Consider the following 21,870-nt stretch of genomic DNA (forward strand, 5'->3'; position numbering starts at 1 on the left):
TCCTCAAACTCCTTAAATAATTATTCAGTGCTCCCGTCTTTCAAGGCATTGATACCAGTTACTTCTAGGCCCAGGGCTTCAAACCAGTCAAGCCACCAGAGCCTCTGCAGGTCACCACTAACCACAGTCAATTGAAGCTGGCCACTGAAGTTTTTGAATTGTACCTGGAAGGTGCCCTAGCCCACAATGGGGACTCGGTTCCCTTGGTAATCGTGAAGGCAGATGTCAGGAATGCGTAGATGCTGCTTCTTCAGGCTAGGGATAGATTGCTTGAGTGTAGACCATGCATGATGGTCAATGATGACCCCGTGTCAATCTCCATCTCACATGGAGAGCCCTCAAAGAGGACTGTGACCTTCAGTTTTTTTGGCTGCCTTGTGTGGACTTGGCCGATTAAGGTGTGATAGGTGATTCTGGTGTTGCCCTCTGAGCGCAGTGGTGGCAGCTGCCATGCCCCTTGGTTGGTCCTCTGCTGGTGGTTACATCAGCTTCTGGGCTTCCAGGTCATTGTGGGGTGCTCGCTTCTGCAAACCTTGGCAATGTGCTGCTTTCACTCGCAACGTTGGCATGTGGCATTGCAGAAATGGTAAGACGATCTGGCATGGTCTCCTCTGCAGCTTGCACAAGGCGTGAAACGCAGTTCAAATTTTCGCGCTTGCTTAGTGCGGCTACTGTGCATGCGGCAGCTATCATCTTCACTTTCTGAGCCCTCAGCCTCTGTAGCCTCACTATGTATGTGTGCGCTCTTTCACACGTCTTGTGGAGTGCTTTGGCGCTGCAGGGTTTCTGTAGACCTGACAGCAGATTCGGATGCCCTGGCATCATCTAAGGCAATTTGTGGAGTGAGATTAGATTTGGCATGTAACCTCCTCTTTAAATTAATGTCCCACACACTGCATATGATGTGGTCAAGTATAAGTTCATCTAGGTCTCTGAACTCACAGTGTGCTGCGGCCTTTCTTATCGCCGCAATGTAATCATTGATCAATTTGCTTTCCTTTTGATTGCGAATATTGAATTCATGCCAGCGGATGTGCTTAGATGACTTGGGAATGAAGTGTGTCCTCAACCTCTGTTGGAGCACCAACCAAGCGACCAATTGGAGCAGCATTGCCTCAGATAGGTCTTTGGCTGTTTTGAACACTTCCCGTCCACAGTAACCCAGGAACATGTTCTTCTTGCAGTCTTCAGAAAGGCCCATGAGGTCGTTGGCTTCAAGGAAATAATTGAACCTCATCATACATGATTCCCAGAGCTCGGTGACTGGGTCATACAGAGTCGGTGGGGCGTGCATGGCCATTTTGTGTTCTGAGGGCGTTTTGACTTTGCCGCTCAAAAATGGCTGTTCGAAGCCACGCTGAGCTCCGGGCAGTGGCGTAGCGTGGGTTGTCAGCACCCGGGGCAAGGCAAGTAATTTGCGCCCCCTAACCCGTGGCAATCCACGCTACGCCACTGGACTCGGGACATGAAGGGAGCTCTGAAGCAGCCATCCTCCTTAGCAAAGCTCGCAGCGCCCTCTATAGGCCCGAAGCAGAATCATTTTCTTCCCTCGGTTCTGGAAAAATAGGAAAAGGAAAGCCGCCCGAGGTCTTCACTTGCTCTAATTTAAACGTATCACGTTATTAACGTCCCTCACCCTGCCCAGCAGTCTTCAAGAGACCCAGATCTGCAGAAGAAAACTTTGGCCCTCTTTCGTGCTCTCGACCCCGGGGAAGACCTGCTCGCGTCTCTTTTGTATTAAACGTGGGAAGCGTTCCTCGGCTTCATTCAATTCAAATTCAGCCTTGAAATACATGCAAGTCAACAGCAGAGAGCTGCGAGTGCGAGCGCGCCCCCCCAGATGTTGTGCCCGGTGCGGCCGGCCCCCCCTGCACCCCCCACGCTATGCCACTGGCTCCGGGCTGGATTTATTTGCTGGATTGCTACCCTCTTTTTGATTAGCCTAGTTTCCTTCCAATCCCACCTTCGTCACCAGTCTTACATTGGGTAAAGGAAAGGCACACTCAGGCTTAGGCAACAGCAGCTCTTTATTGTAACAGAACAACTATGTACAATCCAGCGAAGGTTCAGTCTGACAGTAGCCCTTTTATAGGGAGCTGTCAGACTCATCGACCAATGAGATTGAAAGGCGAGAACAGAGGACCTTGATGGAAACCATTATGACAGTTGCTAATATCTAACAACATGCAGAGCAAAATTGATGATCTCTCTGCTAGAATTATTCTAGTGACTAATTTGTTCACTTGGTTTAAGATGTAAACATCTGAAGCAGAAACATCAAAACTATTAGTGAGAAGGGAGAAAAAACATCTAAAAGTTTTGTCCCATAGAGAGTTGGAAATAAGAGTAACAATCAGAAAGAGCAGAGTCTACTTTTTTTTTTCATTTCAAACTGTGATTTGTCATAGTACCAAGGTGCCATCATTTGAGCACAATGTTAGTTGGATTTTGGCAGTCTGAATAAATGTCATGGCTGGATCTATATTATTGTTATACCTAAGGAGTAATAGCAAAGCTCTCAAGCGGTGTATTTAGCCTGGCTAATATTTGTTAATGCAGAAATCTGATTAAAGTGAAATCAGACTCATCCATATTTAGGAAGACTTTCTGCTGCCCAGATGTTTCTTCTTCTTTTTGTAATCCCAATAGCCAGAGTGAATAGACTAGCATGTATACGGGGGATCCCATAACTACTCAATATGAGTGGCATCGGGTCGGAGAAATCATTCTCGGTGAGATATTTTCTACGATAAGTTACCATTTTAATGAAGGTTCATTTCAGAAACATCCTTCTCAAGAGTTATTTGAATTTCCAGAGTATGGATTTTCTATCTTGCTCCTCTGTAGCAGTTAGGAAAATTTCATGGATGCAGGGAAAGAGGGAAAGGTGGATTGCTTTCTTGCATCATGATAACTCTCTTTCTCTCTGAGGTTCTTTTTATATCTCTGGATGTAAATTCTGTCTGCTAGATGTGCAAAATTAAACCAGGTAAACCCAATTTATAGGGATGCTAGTGAGAAATATCATGGACTGTTCTATAACATCAAACCTACAAGAAAAGTGCAACTCATGGTTTCATTATACAATCTTACTGTAAGTTGAAAAGGAAAGAATGAAGATAAATTTTATTTTTTGAAATAGTACTCATGTTTTCCCAAACATGGCACTTGGCCTTATTTTCAGGGAGGTCTCATTATTTTTGAAGTGCAGGAGGCGGCGAGCGTGGTCACGTCGTGGCTGCTGCTGTGTTCCAATATTTTTGGGGAGGGCTTATTTTTCAGCGAGGCATATTTTAGTGCATGTGTTCAAAAGTCTAATTGGGCTTATTATCCAGGGAGGTTTTATTTTTGGGGAAACAGGGCAGGACATTTTTGTTTGTGTGAAGTGGCAATATTTTGACTCATTTTACGACCATGTCAGTCACAAAAAAATATTTCATTCTGGCAGAGTTCTCAACTGAAATAGAATAGCTCTATCTTACACACACACACACACACACACACACACACACACACACACACACACAGGAGATTATTGGTATATTTAATTCAGTTATAGCAATTACAATAGTTCAGATGTAAAATCTTCTTTAAAGTTAACTTCTGAAAGAGTGAAATCATTTTATGTACAGGGTACTAACCAAATTCTACCAATATATACTAGAAAGAAATATCATGGGCTCTTATATAACATCAGGCCTACAAGTAAACTGAAATGTTTAATCTCCTTATGAGATGTTATTGCAAATGATAGGAAAAATATAAACATATTTTATAACAGTATAGCTGATGAGAAGATCAATACATTTATTGTCTCTGGAGACTCTTTGACAATTGCCTGGGTAACTAGTATCATATTTTTATTTTGCCCTGGATTTGAGCAGAGTTCCTTGGCAAAGGTATGGATCATGACTGCCCAGGTTGATTATTTATTAACAGGAATACAAAGAAAATGGGATCAACAGTTCTTTGATGGTGCCATTTTCTTTACAATTCCCTCAAAGCAAATTTCAGCATACAATGAAATCCTAAAGTTTATAAAACCTCCTTGGATTCAAGAAGATGGTTTTCCCCCACTTTTCTGGAAACAAGTGTTTGATTGTTCATTGCCATCTTCTCATTCAACTGTAGTGGATAACAACATTTGTACAGGAGAGGAAAAGCTGGAAGACATTCCTGGGTCTATTTTTGAGGTGCAGTTGACTGGGCACAGCTTTAGTATCTATAATGCTATGTATTTGCTCAAGCTTTACATACTCTCTTCTTACTTCAATCTAATCACAGGGGTTTATTGAGGCATAAATCACCAAAATATGAAAATGCAAAACCATGACAGATAATTTGTTTGACAGAAATATTTTGTGCAGGGTAACAGTGAATACAAAGTTATGCTGTACGAATTAAATAGGATAGAAGCATGAAAACGGAATAAAATATCTTGTCTTTTCAAAAAAATGCCTAATCTTTATCACTTTATTTCTATCAATATAATATGTTTTCCATTTTACTCCTTGAACATCTTCAGGAACCAAGTGTTAACTAAGATTCAGGTCCTAATTTTTAAATTCCTATAGTTTTTAGACATTTCACCTATTATTGAAAATAATATGTGAATCCTATTTAATCTAAATAGCTATCCTCAAACTTTTTAAACAGGGGACCAATTCATGGTCCCTCAGACTTTTTTTTGGGGGGTGGACTGGCTTGGTGGGCATGGTTAGGTGGTCATGTGACTGGGTGGGCATGGCCAATTTAACAGTCCAAACAATGCACACAAATTAAATTTGTGTGGTGGAAAGCAGGTTAGTGAAGGGATGTGGCTGCCTTGGGGTGCATATGAGGGACTTCTGTTTGTTTGTGTGTGTGTGTGTGTGTGTCCTTCCCTCTCTCCTTCTCCCCTTTATCGCTTGGCCAGGGATGCCAAAAATGGGCCAATTTTTGGCCTCCTGAGGCCTCCACACCTCATGTTTTTGATCTCCCAAGCCTTCAGTAGCATTCTGCACCCCCCCCAAATGGTCCCATTCTTGGTCTCCAGAAGGTGGGTGGGGGCTGGTGGGTAGGTGAGGTGATGTGGGCAGGGCAGCTTCATCACCCCATGTGGTCCAGATTAATGAGTGGCTTCTGGCTTCTGTTACTGCCACCAATTTCTTAAAGGCATGATGTTCAATAATTCACTTGGAGAGACATTGTCTTTTTATGAGCATATGAACATTGAAGGTAGATTTGATATCATAAACATAGTCACTTTTCCCAATTCTACTTTCCAGAGATGAAAGGTTGGGAAAGTGGAACTAGATGCTCCAAATGGAAAGGAATTAGTCATTAATAAGAACATGATTGTTTTGCACAGATCATTTAACCAGGTATGGTTTCCAGGAGAGTTTGTGTGACTGTTCTCATATGGATTCATTTGGCTTGGAATTTTACTGCTCTTCTTCTAGGCAACTCAAGAGAATTAAACAGATTAAAAAGAAATGACATTTTTCCACTTTAATTGTTGAAAACAAACTGTATTGTGAACAATATTTATTACACTTCTTCCAAGAGTGAACTGAAAATTCTCAAATCCCATTTAGCTCATGATCCTTCGAGGCCTATTTTGATAGGACCTTTTTATGGGAAATGTGATGCACATTTCATTCGTAGTGTAAGAACTGAAATTTCTTCAAAACAATAAATCTTTACTTTCTGATAACTAGGTGCTTCCCATCTCTCTGTGCAATGAATATTGTCATCCTGGTTATCAGAAAAGGAAGGATGAAGGGAGAAAATTCTGCTGTTATGATTATGTTCCTCCCCAACCTCCTCACTTTCCGAATCTGCTGCCAACTCTCCTGGCTACTGATGAGCCACAACAGCTTTTGCTATCACATGACACTGCAACCATCATAAATGTGAGTCAGTTGTCAAGCATCCAAATGTAAACCATATGACCATGGGGATGCTGCAATGGTCATAAGTGTGAAAAAATGTTATCAAATCATCCTTTTCAGTGCTGTTGTGTTTTTAAATGGTCACTAAATGAACTGTAAGCAAGTCAAGAACTAGCGGTAAGGGATGTTATCTGGAGACTATGACACCCAAATTAATAATGTGGTGTGATTTAATATTATATACAAAGGAAAATATTGTTTACAAATCCAGTAAGCATATATGGACAGAATAATATAAAAATACAAAGTGCAACATCAACCCTTAACCCACTTAGAGTCCAATTCTCTTTCTCCAGGTGTTTCCAAAACAGGTCTCAATCACGTATTATGTCATCTAAAAGAAAAATGTTGATCAGCTATAATAAAGAAAATTTCCAGGTTGCCTATTGTTCAATGGTAAAGATGTCCCTTATGGATTACTGAAATCACACCATTATTCTAGTAGGCCAAACAACAAAGGTTCTGTGCATAAGGGAATAGGAAGTGAGAAACAATCCATATCAATATTTCAAGAGCCACGGGGAGAAAGGAAAGGGTAATGCTGATTCTCTGAGCGTCACTTCCACACATTCTCTTCCTCCTGTCTTATCTGCCAGAACATTTCTTCGAATGATAGACACAGATATTTTCCCCATGAGCAAAGTCATGAAGTTGCTCCTTCTGGTATTCCTGATGAACAAAATAGTTACTCTGAGCTGCCCTGCACGGGATGCTTTCCTTGTTCCACATGAGTGGTACCAGCCGGGTGGCCTTATCATTGGCGGGATGGTGTCTCAAATTGTTTACCACTTTTATGAAATTATATTTAAGGAACATCCATCTTTAAAAGGTTATGGCTTACCACTGTAAGGGTTTTTTTTTCCATGCAGTTTCCAATCTTAACCAAGTCCTCCAAATCTTTCTTATATAAATAAAAGCTGTTTGAACATAAATGCTAGGTTTTATATGTTATCTAACCCTGTTTGCCTTTCAATTTTGGATGTGGGAGAAGGAATAATTTTCTTTATATTACATTAAAGTCTTCCTTGTAAAACGTATGAAACATCTGCTGCAAGAAATCTTTTGAGCAACATTTAGTGAGATTAACATATTTTTTTAAAAATAAAGTCTACATTATCTATTCTTATTTAGTTTTGTGTTATGTGGATAGAAAATGAAAGTGGTAGCTTGAAAAAAGCTACTATATTGTTACGGTATACATCTCTTTCAAATCATAGAAATATTGTATAAAAAGTATATTTGAATTCTGCACTAATTATTGAGTGCTTTAGAAAACCTGTCATTTATTACTTCAGTAGAGACAGAAATGCTTCTTCTTCTTATTGAGATCTTGCCACCTTACAAGAATTGTAGAATCATTTTTTCAACGGGTGTATTTAATCTATTGCAGTATAATAACTAAATTCTACCAGCACGCCCTTGCCTTGGCCTTTGCTGTGAAGGAGATCAATGAGGACTCTCAGATCTTACCTAACATCACTCTCGGGTTTCACATCTATGATAGTTACCATGATCCAAGGATGACCTATCGTACTACTCTGGACCTGCTTTTCAAATCCCAGGGCTTTGTCCCTAACTACAAATGTGACAGTCAGAAGAATCTAATGGCCATTATAGGAGGATTAGGCTCGGATACATCATCTTATATGGCAGAAAGTGTAAATGTCTACAAAATTCCACAGGTAGTTTGGGCAGGGGATGAGATAGAATCTTTGCCTTCTTTTGTGATGAATGTTAGATATTAGATGTTTGCCATGTCTTTCTGCAGAACTTCACTGAAGTCCATTTTGCAATCCTTCTGTAATTTGATTCCACAATGCAGTGTTTGGGCTCAAGGGAATGCAATATTCAAAAATCAAAATCTTTTACTATGATCACAGATCAGAAAATTAAAATGGAAAACATAAATTAGAGAAAAACCTTAAACTTATTTAAATGGGCAGGTATTGTGTTTTTTTTAAAACAAGATTTTTATTGGTTTTAGGAAACATAATCAGGAAAAGGGGTAGTGGATGAAGTTACAAATTCTGACAGTTACATTATGCAGGAAATGGCCCTCCCCCCTATTCTCATAACTTTCATTTATTAATACATTGAATTGTTGCTACTTAATAGTATTTTGTCGGCATATAACCTTTTATCTTCAAATACTTTCAATCATTTTATATCAAACAGATTTTCTGATTCATTTTTGTGATCTGAGTTTTCTCAATGTAGGTATTGTGTTTTGACTTCCTTCTGGCAATAGGTGGTACCTCTCCTTGCTCTGTCTTCATTTTGGTCTGATAAAAATAGTTTGGTATAAAACCCAACTGCTTTTTCTGGAATGATTGGGTGATTGGTGCACTTGGGTTTTTTTGGAGATGTATGTATGTGTGTATGTATGTATGTATGTATGTACAATAATACAATAATACATGTATGCATGTATGCATGTATGTATCCATGTATGCATGTATACATATATGTATATAAAACAATGAGGTAGAACATTCTTAACTGATTCCATTTCTCCAGAATCTCATGGATTTCAGGCTTAAATATTTTATTCTGCCAGCTACAAAGAAGAGCAGAAGGTACTTCAATAAGTCTAGCTCTAAAGAACATAGAATAATAGAGTTTGAAAGGACCTTGAAGGTCTTCTAGTCCAATGTCCTGCTCGAGCAGGAGATCCTATACAATTTCAGACAAATGATTGTCCAGTCTCTTTTGGAAAGCCTTCATTGATGGAACACCCACAACTTTTGAAGGCAACTCCATCAATTGATTTAGGAAATTTCTCCTTAGTTCTAGGTGGATTCTCTCCTTGGTTGCTTTTAGGTTGCTTCTCTTTAGATTTAGCTATATTAGAGGTGTTTATGGGAATGAACATTCTGGAACTCTATATCAGGATGCTAATTTTGGTTCATAACATTTCATAATGGTGAGAAAATATTTCATTTTGAGACTTTATTACTTATATTGTTCATCTTCCATAATCTATGTATAATTTGTAGAAATTTTCAGTGTAGGGACAACTTCATTCATTATATATCCAGAAAGCAATCATTTTCCTAATATTTTCCCCTTGGTTCTCATGAATAATGGCTTTCCTTTTTGTTTAGTTTAGTTGACTTATGGCTCTTTTGCTCAAGAAGAGTTCCAGACTACTAAGTTATCTTTGCTTTATTGCATGGTCCCAAATGAGGACCATCAGTACAGTGGAGTTATACAACTTCTTCTTCATTTTGGATGGACATGGATTGGAGTCTTCACTATTGATAGTAGTAAAGGAGAACATTTCTTCCAGAAACTGCAGTCATTGTTTTCCCAGAATGGCATCTGCACAGCTTTCTCACAAAATATTCCAAAATTAGTTAATTTGGAAAATGTGTCTGAATTTCTTCAGGGAAACTCAAATATCTGCAATAAACTAATAGATCAGAAAGCAAATGTTTTTCTTGTCTATGGAGAATCATTCACAATTTTGTGGCTCAGAATTGCTGTGTTTCTGTGTGAGCTAGAGGATAATGAGAACACATTATTTAGAAAGGTTTGGATCTTGATGAACCCAATTGATTTCATACTGACAGCATTTCAAAGAGGTTTGGATCTCCAGTTGTTCTACGGGGCCCTTTCCTTTACAGTGCACTCAAGAGAAGTTCAAGGCTTTGAAGAATTTCTTCAAGTCATCAAGCCTTCAACTCACAAAAATGGATTTTTTCAAAATGTTTGGGAGCAATTGTTTGACTGTTCATTTCCAAATGAGGAATTAACCTTAATGTACGATAACATTTGTAGTGGAGAAGAGAATTTGGGGGATCTGCCTGCACCTCTGTTTGAGTTGCAGCTGACTGGCCAAAGCTACAGTATCTACAATGCTGTCTATGCAGTGGCACATTCTTTGCATGAGGCAGTGAGAACAAGATCGCAACAGAGAGTGATTCAAAGGTTTGAATTTCCAGATCTTCAGCCTTGGCAGGTAATATCTCCAAAGATGTTTTGTCTACCTTTTGTTTTAGTGGATAGTCATTCTCATCCACTACTGAGTAGCTTGTTTGCTCTGGCCTATACTCACATATCAATAGAAATATTGAGGGAACAAGGCTTATGGTTTAAGAGGTGATTCTAAGTTACAGAATACAAGAAGATGAAAATAATCAATACCTTTGCAAATGTAAATCTATTCAATGAGGTTTATATATCATCCTTGGTTCCATAAATAACCACTTCATTTCACATATAATTGGCCTGTCTTGTAAATGTATCCAGCACAGTTCCAATAAAATTGTAATGAAGAAGGGTCAGAAAGCAGTGTTTCTTTGCTTTGTGCCCAACACACTTTTTAAAAATGTGGACATTTCTTTTTTCTGATTAGTATTTTGCAAGTCCAGACAGGGTTGTTAGACTGTGAAGTTAGAGGCTATGACAATCGGGTTTGTTTTTTTTTAATCAGTAGACATGCACTATTTTAGTTTACTTTATTTTCATTCCAACTCATACAACAAAATTAAATGCCATTTTCAGTGTACATTATACATAAAACAAAACACGCATTCTTCACATTCTATACAATTGAATTGAAAACTCCTGATATTGTATTAATATTACACTATACATTAGAATTCTATATAGTTACTGCTCTGGGATAGAAGCTGTTTTTAAGCCTATTTATCCTTGTATTTATTGTCCTGTATTGTCTGCCAGATAGTAATAGTTCAAAAAAATGGTACCCTGGATGAGATAGATCTTTAAGAACTGTTTGAACTTTTTTTTATATTGCAAACTTTTATTGATTTTACAAATTTTACAAGGAAAAGGGATTAAAAGGTTATAAAACATTTTGACAGCTACATCTTGTGGGCGGGAGAAGCCCCCCCCCCCAAGTCTCGCAACTTTTACAAACAGGAATGGCAAAATATCAACATTTGCATAAGTATTAGCAGTTTTAAATTTAAAACTAAATCATCAGTATGTTTCAATCATTTTGTTTTGTATCACTCCATAAAGGTACATTGTAACAACAATTGCAATAATGTTTCAAATCACTTTTGTGTTCTGAGTCTTCTAGTTGTCGCATCCTCCCCCCCGTCCATTGGCAGAGTTCAGCCCCTCACTCCCTTGTTTCTTGTGTACCATCCCCCATTTCACCTAAGAGAGCACTGTGTTTTTGAGTGAAAGCCTCCGCTTCCACCACTGTGTTGATTCTTATTCTACTGCACTCCCAGAAAATCAACATGCCTTCTGGTAACAACCACCTAAACCAGACCCCATTATTATATAATTTTTTGGCTAAGAAGGAATATTTCCTTCTCTTCTCTCTTACTTTCTTTGGGATCTGTTTAAGAATGTTTATTTCTTTATCCTTATATTTTAATGGTCCTCCCCTTTGAGCTCCTAGAACCTCATATCTTGTGGTCTTTGTAAGAAATTTAACATGAACTTCCCTTGGAACATTGTGTGTTCTTGCATAGGCTGAATTAATCCTATAGATCAGGTCAATATCCCACCAGAGCTGTTGTTTATCTCTATTAATGTATTCTGCTAGTATTGTGGTCATAATCTCCTTAAGATCTTCATTCTCAACTTCTGGCAAGTTTTGGACCCTAAGGAAAAAAGACATCCTTTCGAATTCCATTTTTATCATATGGTTTCCAAATTCTACATTCCCCCTTTGGATTATCTTAACCTCGTCCCTCATCCCAACCGCACCCTCCTCTAGTACACCTATCCTCTGTTCATTCCGTGTAGATTGTTGTTTCATTTCTCTGAGCTGATCATCCTGCAATTGTTTTTTTTTTCATTTCATCCTGCCCTTTTAAGATAGATTGAAGCATCTGTTGAATAGACAAATCCTTTGTGCTCTCTTCAGTGGCTTTAGGTTGTAAAAAAGACCCCAATTGTGACTGGTGGGCAATCGGGCTTGATGGGGAAGATGTCGGGGCCGATGAGGCCTTACCAGGCTGTAACTTCTTTGGACCCATCATGAAGCCCAGAGATAGTTATTGTTCTATACAAAGAAAAGTTGTCTGTGGGAAAGCACAGCCGGTAGAGAACAGCAGGCAAACAAGTCCAAAAGGGAATAAATACTCTAATAAAAAACTAAAGCAGATAGGTGGGTCAGGATATTCCAAATCACCCAGAAACTTAAAACTTCATGAAATTATGTTAGTTTTTGGACTTAAAGTAAACTACCAGGAAAATTGTTGTGCTTGTTGCTTTAAAATACTTGTCATCTTTTACTAATAGCATCAAAATGAGTTCCAAACCTCGTTTATTGACCATTCATTCTGGGTTGACATTTTCTTCTTTTGTATTTCAAGTTAGGAAGACTTTTTTTTTTTCATTTCCTAAATAGTGAGAGTGAAATAAAGGGAAGTTTTAATCTTTTTAGCCCTAATCATTTGTTTTCTTTTGGACTTCCTTTTTCTTATCCTTCTTCAAGTAGCTGCACACATTTCTTCAAGGGATTTCTTTTAACAACTCAGCTGGAGAGAGAGTCTTCTTTAAAGACAAAAGGGAAGGCCAAGGTGGTTTTGACATTGTCAACATGATCACTTTTCCGAACAGATCTTTTCAGAGAGTTAAAGTTGGAGAATTTAGGTCCAATGTTCCAAAAGGAAAAGAACTCATCATTCAGAGGAACACAATTATTTGGCACCCTGGATTTAACCAGGTAAGTAATCATGATTATGCACAGTTCTCCTACCCTCAAAACAATGCTATAGAACACTGCACAACAAGACAACTAGACACAAGAACAGTTTTTTTCTCAAATGCCATCACTCTGCTAAATAAATAATTCCCTCACCACTGTCAAACTATTCACTAAGGCTGCATTACTATTATTCTTCTCATCGTTCCTATCACCCATCTCCTCCCACTTATGACTGCAGGACTGTAAGTTGTTGCTTGTATTCTTGTGATTTATATTGATTGCTTATTTGTACCCTATGACTATCATTAAGTGTTGTACCTTATGATTCTTGATGAATGTATCTTGTCTTTTTATTTACACTGGGAGCATATGCACAGAAGATAAATTCTTTGTGTGTCCAATCACTCTTCGCCAATAAATAATTCTATTCTATTCTATTCTATTCTATTCTATTCTATTCTATTCTATTCTATTCTACAGCCTGCACAAATTGCATTTTGATCCATTATGATCTGTTGATCATTGTCTGTTAAACCATATTAAGATAGTGATTTTCCAAATCTGATTTCTGTTGTTGACTGGGGTGGAAGTCATGTCTTGTGCAAAGTTTCATTTACTAAATTGACAGATTGGTAGTATGATTTTAAAACCAAGTTTGCATATGTGGGTTACAATTCCATTTGAAATTACAAGAATCCTATCATTCCATAATATTGCCATTGTGCAAATTTATTTAATTTCTTTCCCCTTTTCAAGTCCTCTTACATATCCTAGTAAATTCAACACCTTTTTTAATGCACAGTTGTAAATCCAAGATGATAAAATTCAGCAGCCCACTGGGAAGTAAAATATTATCTGTTTCGATAAAGGGGGGGAAATGAGAAACTGATTTCCCTTTTCCATACCTTTTATGTTTATCAACAGGTTCTTCCACTTTCTCAATGTAATGATCACTGTTTCCCTGGATTTTGGAAGAAAGGAGATGAAGAAAAAAAATTCTGTTGTTATGACTGTATTCAATGTCCAGAAGGGAAGATTTCAAATCAAATGGGTAGGTTAGACATTCCAGGAAGCTTTCATTAGACATTCTTAAGCAAACTGTAATACATTTAGGATGTATACAATTATTAGATTCATGAATACTTTATGGCAAATATTCATTTCTTTACCTGTGGATCAAACTCAATTTGCCATTGAGAGGCTTACAGGTCATGTTTGCTATCGAAACACAAGCTATAGATGCATTGAGCCATAGAGTTTTTGAGAGCCATCATGTTCCATTTTTAAACAGGGCAGAGAAATAAGAATCTAGTTACATTTAAACTTCTTGTTGCAATTTAAATCAATTCCAGTGCAAAGTTTGTTTACAAAATAAGGAGAATAAATTAAATTAAAATAAAAAATGACTGAGGTTAAAATTGTAAAATACAACTAACAAATGTTTGAATCGGTTCAGGTCAGTTTAGCTGTCAATGAACTGTCACTTCTTCTGTTGTTTTCCATTTTTCATGAAAGCATGAAAATAAGGAAAATGAAAAAAAGCTTCATTTGAAAAAAGAAGATTTGTGAATAGATCAAATATTGATATAAGGAGGCTGCCTGAAGAACCTATTAATGTTATCTCATATAACATAGAAGCATCACAAAGGTCAGGACACAATTCATTGGAACACAGTAATATACTTTTTCCTATATTAAAAGTTCAACCCTAAAATAAATAAATCCTGACGTTTCTTTGGAAGGACAGGTATGGAAGCTGAAGCTCAAATATTTTGTCCACCAAATGAGAAGAGAGGACTCACTGGAAAGATTGTAGGCAAAAGGAGAAGGAGACTGAAGAGCATGAGATACGTAGATAGTGTCATTGACACAGTGGGCATGAGTTTGGGCAGACTCAGGGAGACAGTGGAGGATGGGGGAAATAGTTTGCTATGGACCATGAGATAGCAAAGAATCAGTCCCTATGGGGAGAGGGGGCCGTCTATAAATTTAATAAAACCTAAACCTAATCAGACATCACTTAGCAACTGAACAACAGCAATATCGAAAGTAAATCAATGGTACTTTCTCGTCAAACCATACCTTTTTTTCCCCAAAACAAAAATACTAATGTTTCCTAGTTTACTCACTCTTTAGGAAGGAGAAAAACTAGAGGGTTTAAATGAATTATATTGGAATGAATCTAAATGCTTCTCGATCTGCTTCTGTTATTTAAATCTCATATCCATCATCAGAGTCGTTTTCTCCATTTTTTGAAATTGTCCCTATTTTAGTAATTTTCAAAAATGTTAGAAACACTGCGTTTTAAGATTAATTGCACTCCATTTTATGCCAATCGTAAATGATAAAATAGAATTAAAATTGTGCTTACATAGAAACACGATCAAACTGAGAACTATTGGAAACAACTCAAAAAGGAATAACATGTGGTTCCCCCTACTCAAAAATAAAACTAGGAAATGCCTAGATGACAAATTCCTTGACTTTTTTTTTTCAGATATGGATGACTGTTTTGAATGTTCAAAAGATCACTATCCAAATAAGGAAAAGATAGAATGCATTGTGAAACCAGTGGTCTTTCTAAATATTGAAGAAACCCTAGGAATTGGGTTAACCTCAATGGCTTTTTGTTTCTTCTTCTTGACATCTTGGGTACTTGGAACATTTATTAAGCACAAGGATACTCCCATTGTCAAAGCCAACAACAGGTCTCTCACCTACACCTTGCTTGTCTCTCTTCTGCTCTGTTTTCTCTCCTCTTTGTTCTTTCTCAGCCATCCTGGCAAAGTGACATGCCTTCTCCGACAATCAGCTTTTGGCATCACTTTCTCAGTGGCCATTTCTAGTGTCCTGGCCAAAACTGTTACTGTGGTTGTGGCTTTCATGGCCACGAAACCTGGATCTCAGATGAGGAAATGGGTGGGGAAAAGATTGGCCTTTTCTATTGTCTTCTCATGCTCTCTCTTACAAGTATGTATTTGTATTGTTTGGTTGTCGACATCTTCCCCATTCCCTGAGTTGGACATGCAATCAGAGTCCCAAGAAATTATTTTACAATGCAATGAGGGTTCAGCTTTCTTCTTCTACTGTGTTTTGGGCTACATGGGTATCTTAGCTATTGCCAGCTTTATTGTGGCTTTTCTTGCTCGTAAATTACCTGACAGCTTTAATGAAGCTAAGTTTATCACCTTCAGCATGCTGGCTTTCTGCAGTGTATGGATCTCCTTTGTTCCAACCTACCTGAGCACTAGGGGAAAAGCCATGGTGGCTGTGGAGATCTTCTCTATCTTGTGCTCTACTGCTGCCCTCCTGGGATGCATCTTTTTCCCTAAATGTTACATTATTGTTCTGAGACCGGATTTAAACAACAAGGAACAATTGATAAAAAGACATGCTTAACCATGTTCTTCTTTGTTTTGGTTATGTTTTTAATAAGAGTAAGATTCATCAAAATTAGAAAATATTTTTAAGTTATCCATTTGAAAGGGTTTATACCAATGGTCAGCAATCCTAAAGCCAGAAAGAGGCACAAAGGTCCTAAACAGAAGCCCCCATTCAATTCTGCAGCTGACCGGAAGTCCCCTTCCCCCACCATACAGTCAACTCTTAGTGCGGCATCCTTTTTCTGTCCTAACAGAAAGCCCTATCAATTGTGGAGCTGACCAGTGACTTGGAGCCACAGCAGAGAGATGAAAAAGCCACATGTGGCTACAGAGCTGACCCTTGTTTTATACCATTCTGATGTACGTGTAGGTCTGAAATCTTCATTAGGGGAAATTTCAAGGTTTTCCTATACTGTCACCTGTGCCTTAGGTTTCCCACTGATGTTACACCTGAAACTGGTTTCATCCTAAAGTTTCATCCATCCTTCTGGATCTAGCCTTATCCAAGTAATACATATTTTAGGTGACTTGGTCCCTTCCTGGAGGGAGTAATACGTAAAGGGTCATTGCACATCTGCTGGACAATACCACTCAAATAAACTACATATTGGGCTCCAACTGTAAAGCAAGATCTGTGTGGTGTGGGGGCTTGCAAGGTGACCTGGAACCACTAGAACCTGAGAAGATGGACAAGATCCTCTAAGCTGTTAATTTGGCCACTTGTGTATTAGATCCATTCCTCTCCTGGGTTATTAAAGTTGTGTGGAAAGGAGAATGGGATAGGGTCTGGTAGTAGGTAGGTAGCCTTCATTTGTAGATGATTAACCATCATCACTGGAATGTCTACTTATTTTGTGGATGCTTTAATTTTTTAACATTTAAAAAAATGTTTAATTGTTTTTGAATGAATGAATGAAAATAAAATTGAGATAATCTATCAAAGCTCTTGTTTTCATTAATGTCCATTACTCTTCCTTAACTACCACTAGTTTCAAATTCTTGGCTGCAGAGACTTAATAGTCTATCAAATTATGTACCACACTCACACATTCATTTTTTTCATAGCCTGCTAAATTTCCAAGTGCTTCAATTTCTTTTAACCCAATAATTTAAGCAAACAATAAAAATAAACCACACCTTGTAACTTATTTTAAACCAAGGGAACATTACCAACCCAAAGTCTATGTCTAGACTTTGTCCTTTTTAGCAGACATTAAAAATGACATCATAAAGATCAGAGAATAATAAACAAACAAAGAAAATAATGTTGTATTTCATTTTATTAAATTTGCAATAGAATCTGATTTTATGGAATGGAAATAGAATAGCATAGCAAAAAGGCTTAAATTTCAGACACAAAAACATGTTTCAGAAATTTTCTTTCTTAATAATCTTTATAAAGCTTTGAGTAAATAAGCACATGACATAATATGGAACAATCCCAGGAAGACTTAATTATCTATTAAAATATTTTCCCTAGCTGGCATTTAAAAAAGCGTCTACTTGTTAATTGTCAATTTGACAAATTGTTTCCCCTCTTTCTGAAATAAAAATAATTTTAAAAATCAGGTGATTTTTTTTACAATAAAATGGAAACATTTCCATTCTGACAATTGACAGAAAAATGATGTGTAAAAGATTGGCTCAAGATCCAGATGGATCTTGACAGACCTGAACACTAGGTTCTACCTAACAAAATAAAATTCAATGTAAAGTCCTTCACTTAGGCAAGAAAACCCAAAAAGTACACATATAGACTGGGTGAAGCCAAGCTAAATAGCAACGACTGTGAGAGGGATCTTGTTGTCTCAGTGGAAAACCAGCTAAATATGAGGCAACAGTGTATGGTGGCCAATGCAATCCTAAATTGCATTAACAGAGGGATACAATCAAGATCAAGTGAGGTACTAATACCATTCTATAAAGCATTAGTAACACCACACCTAAAGTACTGCACCTGGTTTTGGTGACCACACTATAAGAAAGATGTTGAGACTCTAGAAAAAGTGCAGAGCAGAGCAACCAGGATGATTAGGGGACTAGAGACTAAAACAGATGATGATTGGTTACAGGAACTGGGCATGGCTAGTTTAGTGAAGAGAAGGAGGAACCAGGGGAAACATGATAACAGTTCCAATAGTTGAAGGGATGTTACAGAGAGAAGGGGGGTCAAGCTATTTTCCAAAGCACTTGAAGTCAGACAAGGAATAATCGGTGGAAACTGAACAAGGAGTGATTCAACCTAGAAATAAGAAGAAATGTTCTGACCATGAGAACAATCAACCAATGGAACAGACGTTGCCTTCAGAAGTTGTGGGAGCTTAATCACTGGAGACTTTCAAGAATAGATTGGACTGCCATTTGTCAGAAAGGATGAAGGAGTGTGTGTATTCGGGTGTGTGTGTGTGTTAAAAACTTCAGAGTGAATCCAGGAAGAGGGGAGTGGGAGAGAGACTGAAGGAGTGTATCCCTAAAGTCATACACTTCTTGTCATATGAAGAATCTCTAGGAGTTGTTTTAACTATGCTTGCTGTCTCCTTTTCTTTCATCACAACTTGGATACTTTGGATCTTTATTAAGTACCAAGATACTCCAATTGTCAAGGCTAACAATGGAAACATCACCCACTTTCTCCTAGTTTCCCTACTACTCTCCTTCTTTTGTGTTTCTCTATTCATTGGTCATCCCAGCCAAATGATGTGTCTCTTTCAACAACCTGCTTTTGCTATCATCTTCTCTATGGCAGTCTCTTGTGTATTGGCCAAAACTGTCATTGTAGTGTTAGCTTTCATGGCCACCAAACCTGGATCAAGGATGAAAAAATGGGTGGGGAAAGGTGTAGCAAACTGCATTGTTCTTTCTGGTTCCTTGATCCAAGCCATGATTTGCACTGTTTGGCTAACAACCTCTCCTCCATTTCTCCATTTTGACATGCATTCCTTGTCTGAGGAAATCATCTTAGGATGCAATGAAGGTTCCACTACAATGTTTTACTGTGTCCTGGGATTCATGGGGTTGTTAACCACAATCAATTTGATGGTGGCTTTTCTTTCTAGGAAATTACCTAATAGTTTTAATGAAGCCAAACTGATTACTTTCAGGGTGTTGGTTTTTTGCAGTGTTTGGTTGTCCTTTGTTACAAGTTACCTGAGCACTAAAGGAAAATACTCAGTGGCTGTGGAAATCTTCTCCATCTTGGCCTCTAGTTTTGGGTTACTGGGCTTGATCTTTTCCCCCAAATGCTATGTTATTGTGGTGAGGTCAGTATTGAATGCTAAGAAACCACTCTTAAAGGGGAAACATTAAAAAGTCAAAGTTAATATCTCTCCTGAAAGAGATATAGCAATAGCACTTTGACTTATATACTGCTTCACAGTGCTTTACAGCTCTCTCTGAGTGATTTACAAAGTCAACATCCTGCCCCAAACAATCTGGCCCTCATTTTACTGACCTCAGAAGGTTGGAAGGCTGAGTCAACCTTGAGTCCAGTGAGATTCGATCTGCCAAATTGCAGGCAGCCGGCAGTCAACAGAAGTAGCCTGCAGTACAGCATTCTAACTACTGCGCCACCACAGCTCCTATATGTGATTATATATGTGGTGAAATCCCATTCCAAGAAAGACACAATGAAATTATTTTTTTTCATAAAGCTGTTAATCCCAAAGGTGCTTTTTCAAGAGTCAATTGGATTTTCTGGTTTTACTTTGAAGACATTTCATTCCTAATCCAAGAAACTTCCTTTGGGACAACCATGACCTGGATAACTGAGAATCTCCATAGACATAAGGCTGTTAATTAACACCTCGAGTCATAAAACTGACCTCAAACAACAGATTAAGATTTTTATTTCCTTCCACTCTGTTCCATTTTCATCTTTTAAATTAAATCCCAACAAAAAAGATTTGAGGATTATTCTTTATCAGCGATAGACTGACTTCCTTCCTCTATATTTGAGCCTTCTGAATGTTTGAAACTGAATGTTCCCTTGCTGCCAGGTCCACAATTACTGGCTTGCATTTTGCTGGGGTCCTGCGATTAAAGCAGGAGGAGGGAGGGGGAACAGGGGTTTATTGGGTGCTATTGCTATAACTTCAAATGTTGGAAACAGGGAGGGAGGAGTGACAATGGAAGACCAGATGACCATTAAATTGGCTTGTACCAGGATCGTCAAGGCCATTTGCTCTGAGAATGGAATGTTACCAGCTTGACACCTCAGAGATTCTCAAAGCATCTTACCAACATTGGCTGGCTGGAGGATTGGCCATGGGGGTAGGGAGTGGGAGATTGAAATAATAGCTTCATATTTTGCATGGGAACACCAGATTCCACCTGGCATTATTGCAACTAGTTTTTTTTTTCCAGTAAAAATTCATTTGCTTTAATTAAATGGAGTCTTATTTTCCTGATGGAGTAGACTGGGGCAGGTCTAATATTTGCCTTGATTCCAGCTAATATAATTCCCAAATAGTTTTCTCAAAGTCTTCTACTGAGGAAAACTCACATTACAGCCTCAAGTACATTGCTGGGTCTTACAGAAGTTGAATTTAATTTCTTCAGCATGTTGCCTTCTTAGGCTATAGAAGAACAGCCTTCTTGGATCCATTAAGGAATTCCTGCTGTTTTGAGTTTCAGAGTCTAGAACAACTGACCAACTTCACCCAAGCAGTCTAATCCAAATTATACAAAGGAAGCAATATAACAATGGTTAGATTTGGAATATTTTAGGTTCCCAGTTCTATCAGAATCCTAACTTCAGAAATCCAAGGAACATAGTGAACAGTCCCAGCCAAAATGCACCAACCAAGGAAATGTTCATAGACATTTCAATTGCCTTCCAATTGATGGAAAATCCATCAAATGCTAATCTTCAAGAATTGGTGTACAAACTGAAAAGGAAAAATGATTCCTCTCTCCCTGCTTTCATTAATCCAGAAACATAATTTTAATTTCTCTGTTCCCCCATGAAGCGATGCTTGTGAACAAATTATTTAAACTTCCCACACTTTTACTGTTACTTTCTGAACTCCATTCCTAAATCATATCATTCTTCATAATGGCAATTAAGCAGCACATAACTTCATGCCTATAACTTTTTTGGAATTCAGTTCTTTACTTTCTGAACAAGTGCTTTTCCCATTGAAACAAATAATACTCACCAAACACCTTGTCTTTCTCAAATTAAATGTGCTACCTTCTGAACCTCCTGATTTTCTTCCACTAAGACAAATATACTACTGCATGTATTATTTGCTTTTCTCTTATTGAATTCAACAACATACAAAATTTTCAGACTTTTTCTTTTACTGTTTCTTCTTCAATTGGTTCTTTATTATAACTTTAAAAATTATTTGCCATTAGTTGGAAACTATTATTTGATTGTCTTTAGATTTTTTAGACTCAACTACTTAATAAATTGTTGGATTTCTTTTTTGGGGTATTAGGAATACATACATCTGTTTAATCCCAACAGCAATAGTTTCATAGCATATTATAGTACTTTTAATATAATTTTAACAGCTCAATTCAGCATCTGTGTAGTATTAGTTGAACAGCTTGCATTTCACAATTGTAACTTTTGAGAATGTTTAGTAAAATTGGGAAAACTATGATTCTTGGTGCATTTTACTTCTTTCCTTCATTTTGTTTCCTATGGGATAATTTCCCATGTATGGGTTAATTTGTGTCCATATAGAGAAAAAGCCATAAGGCAGAGATAGCGAACCTTTTTTTTGCTCACGTGCCATAAGGGGTGGGGAGTGCAGGGGGTCATTCGCAGGTGTGCCATACCCATAATGCAATGTGAGACACCCCCATGTGCACATGCACGGATGAGAGGCACTCCTCCCCATTTTTTGCATACTTTTTTCACCCTCCCTAGGCTCCAGAGGCTTTATAGGAGCCTAGGGAGGGTGAAAAA

At 37.9% G+C, this 21,870-nt stretch overlaps 1 protein-coding gene across 1 annotated transcript; it reads left to right on the forward strand.

The window, feature by feature from the left end:
- Nucleotides 1-6,698: 6,698 nt before the first annotated feature.
- Nucleotides 6,699-15,969, forward strand: LOC309401294 (vomeronasal type-2 receptor 26-like; the record flags this gene model as incomplete). The annotated part of the gene is made up of 6 exons (XM_081970362.1): nt 6,699-6,778; nt 7,324-7,615; nt 9,043-9,894; nt 12,361-12,588; nt 13,495-13,513; nt 15,068-15,969. 6 exons carry the CDS (start codon nt 6,699-6,701, stop codon nt 15,967-15,969), a joined length of 2,373 nt encoding a protein of 790 aa, XP_081826488.1.
- Nucleotides 15,970-21,870: the final 5,901 nt, after the last annotated feature.

This window comes from Natrix helvetica (genome assembly GCF_964273705.1).
Source record: "Natrix helvetica genome assembly, chromosome: Z".
Classification (NCBI taxonomy): domain Eukaryota; kingdom Metazoa; phylum Chordata; class Lepidosauria; order Squamata; family Natricidae; genus Natrix; species Natrix helvetica.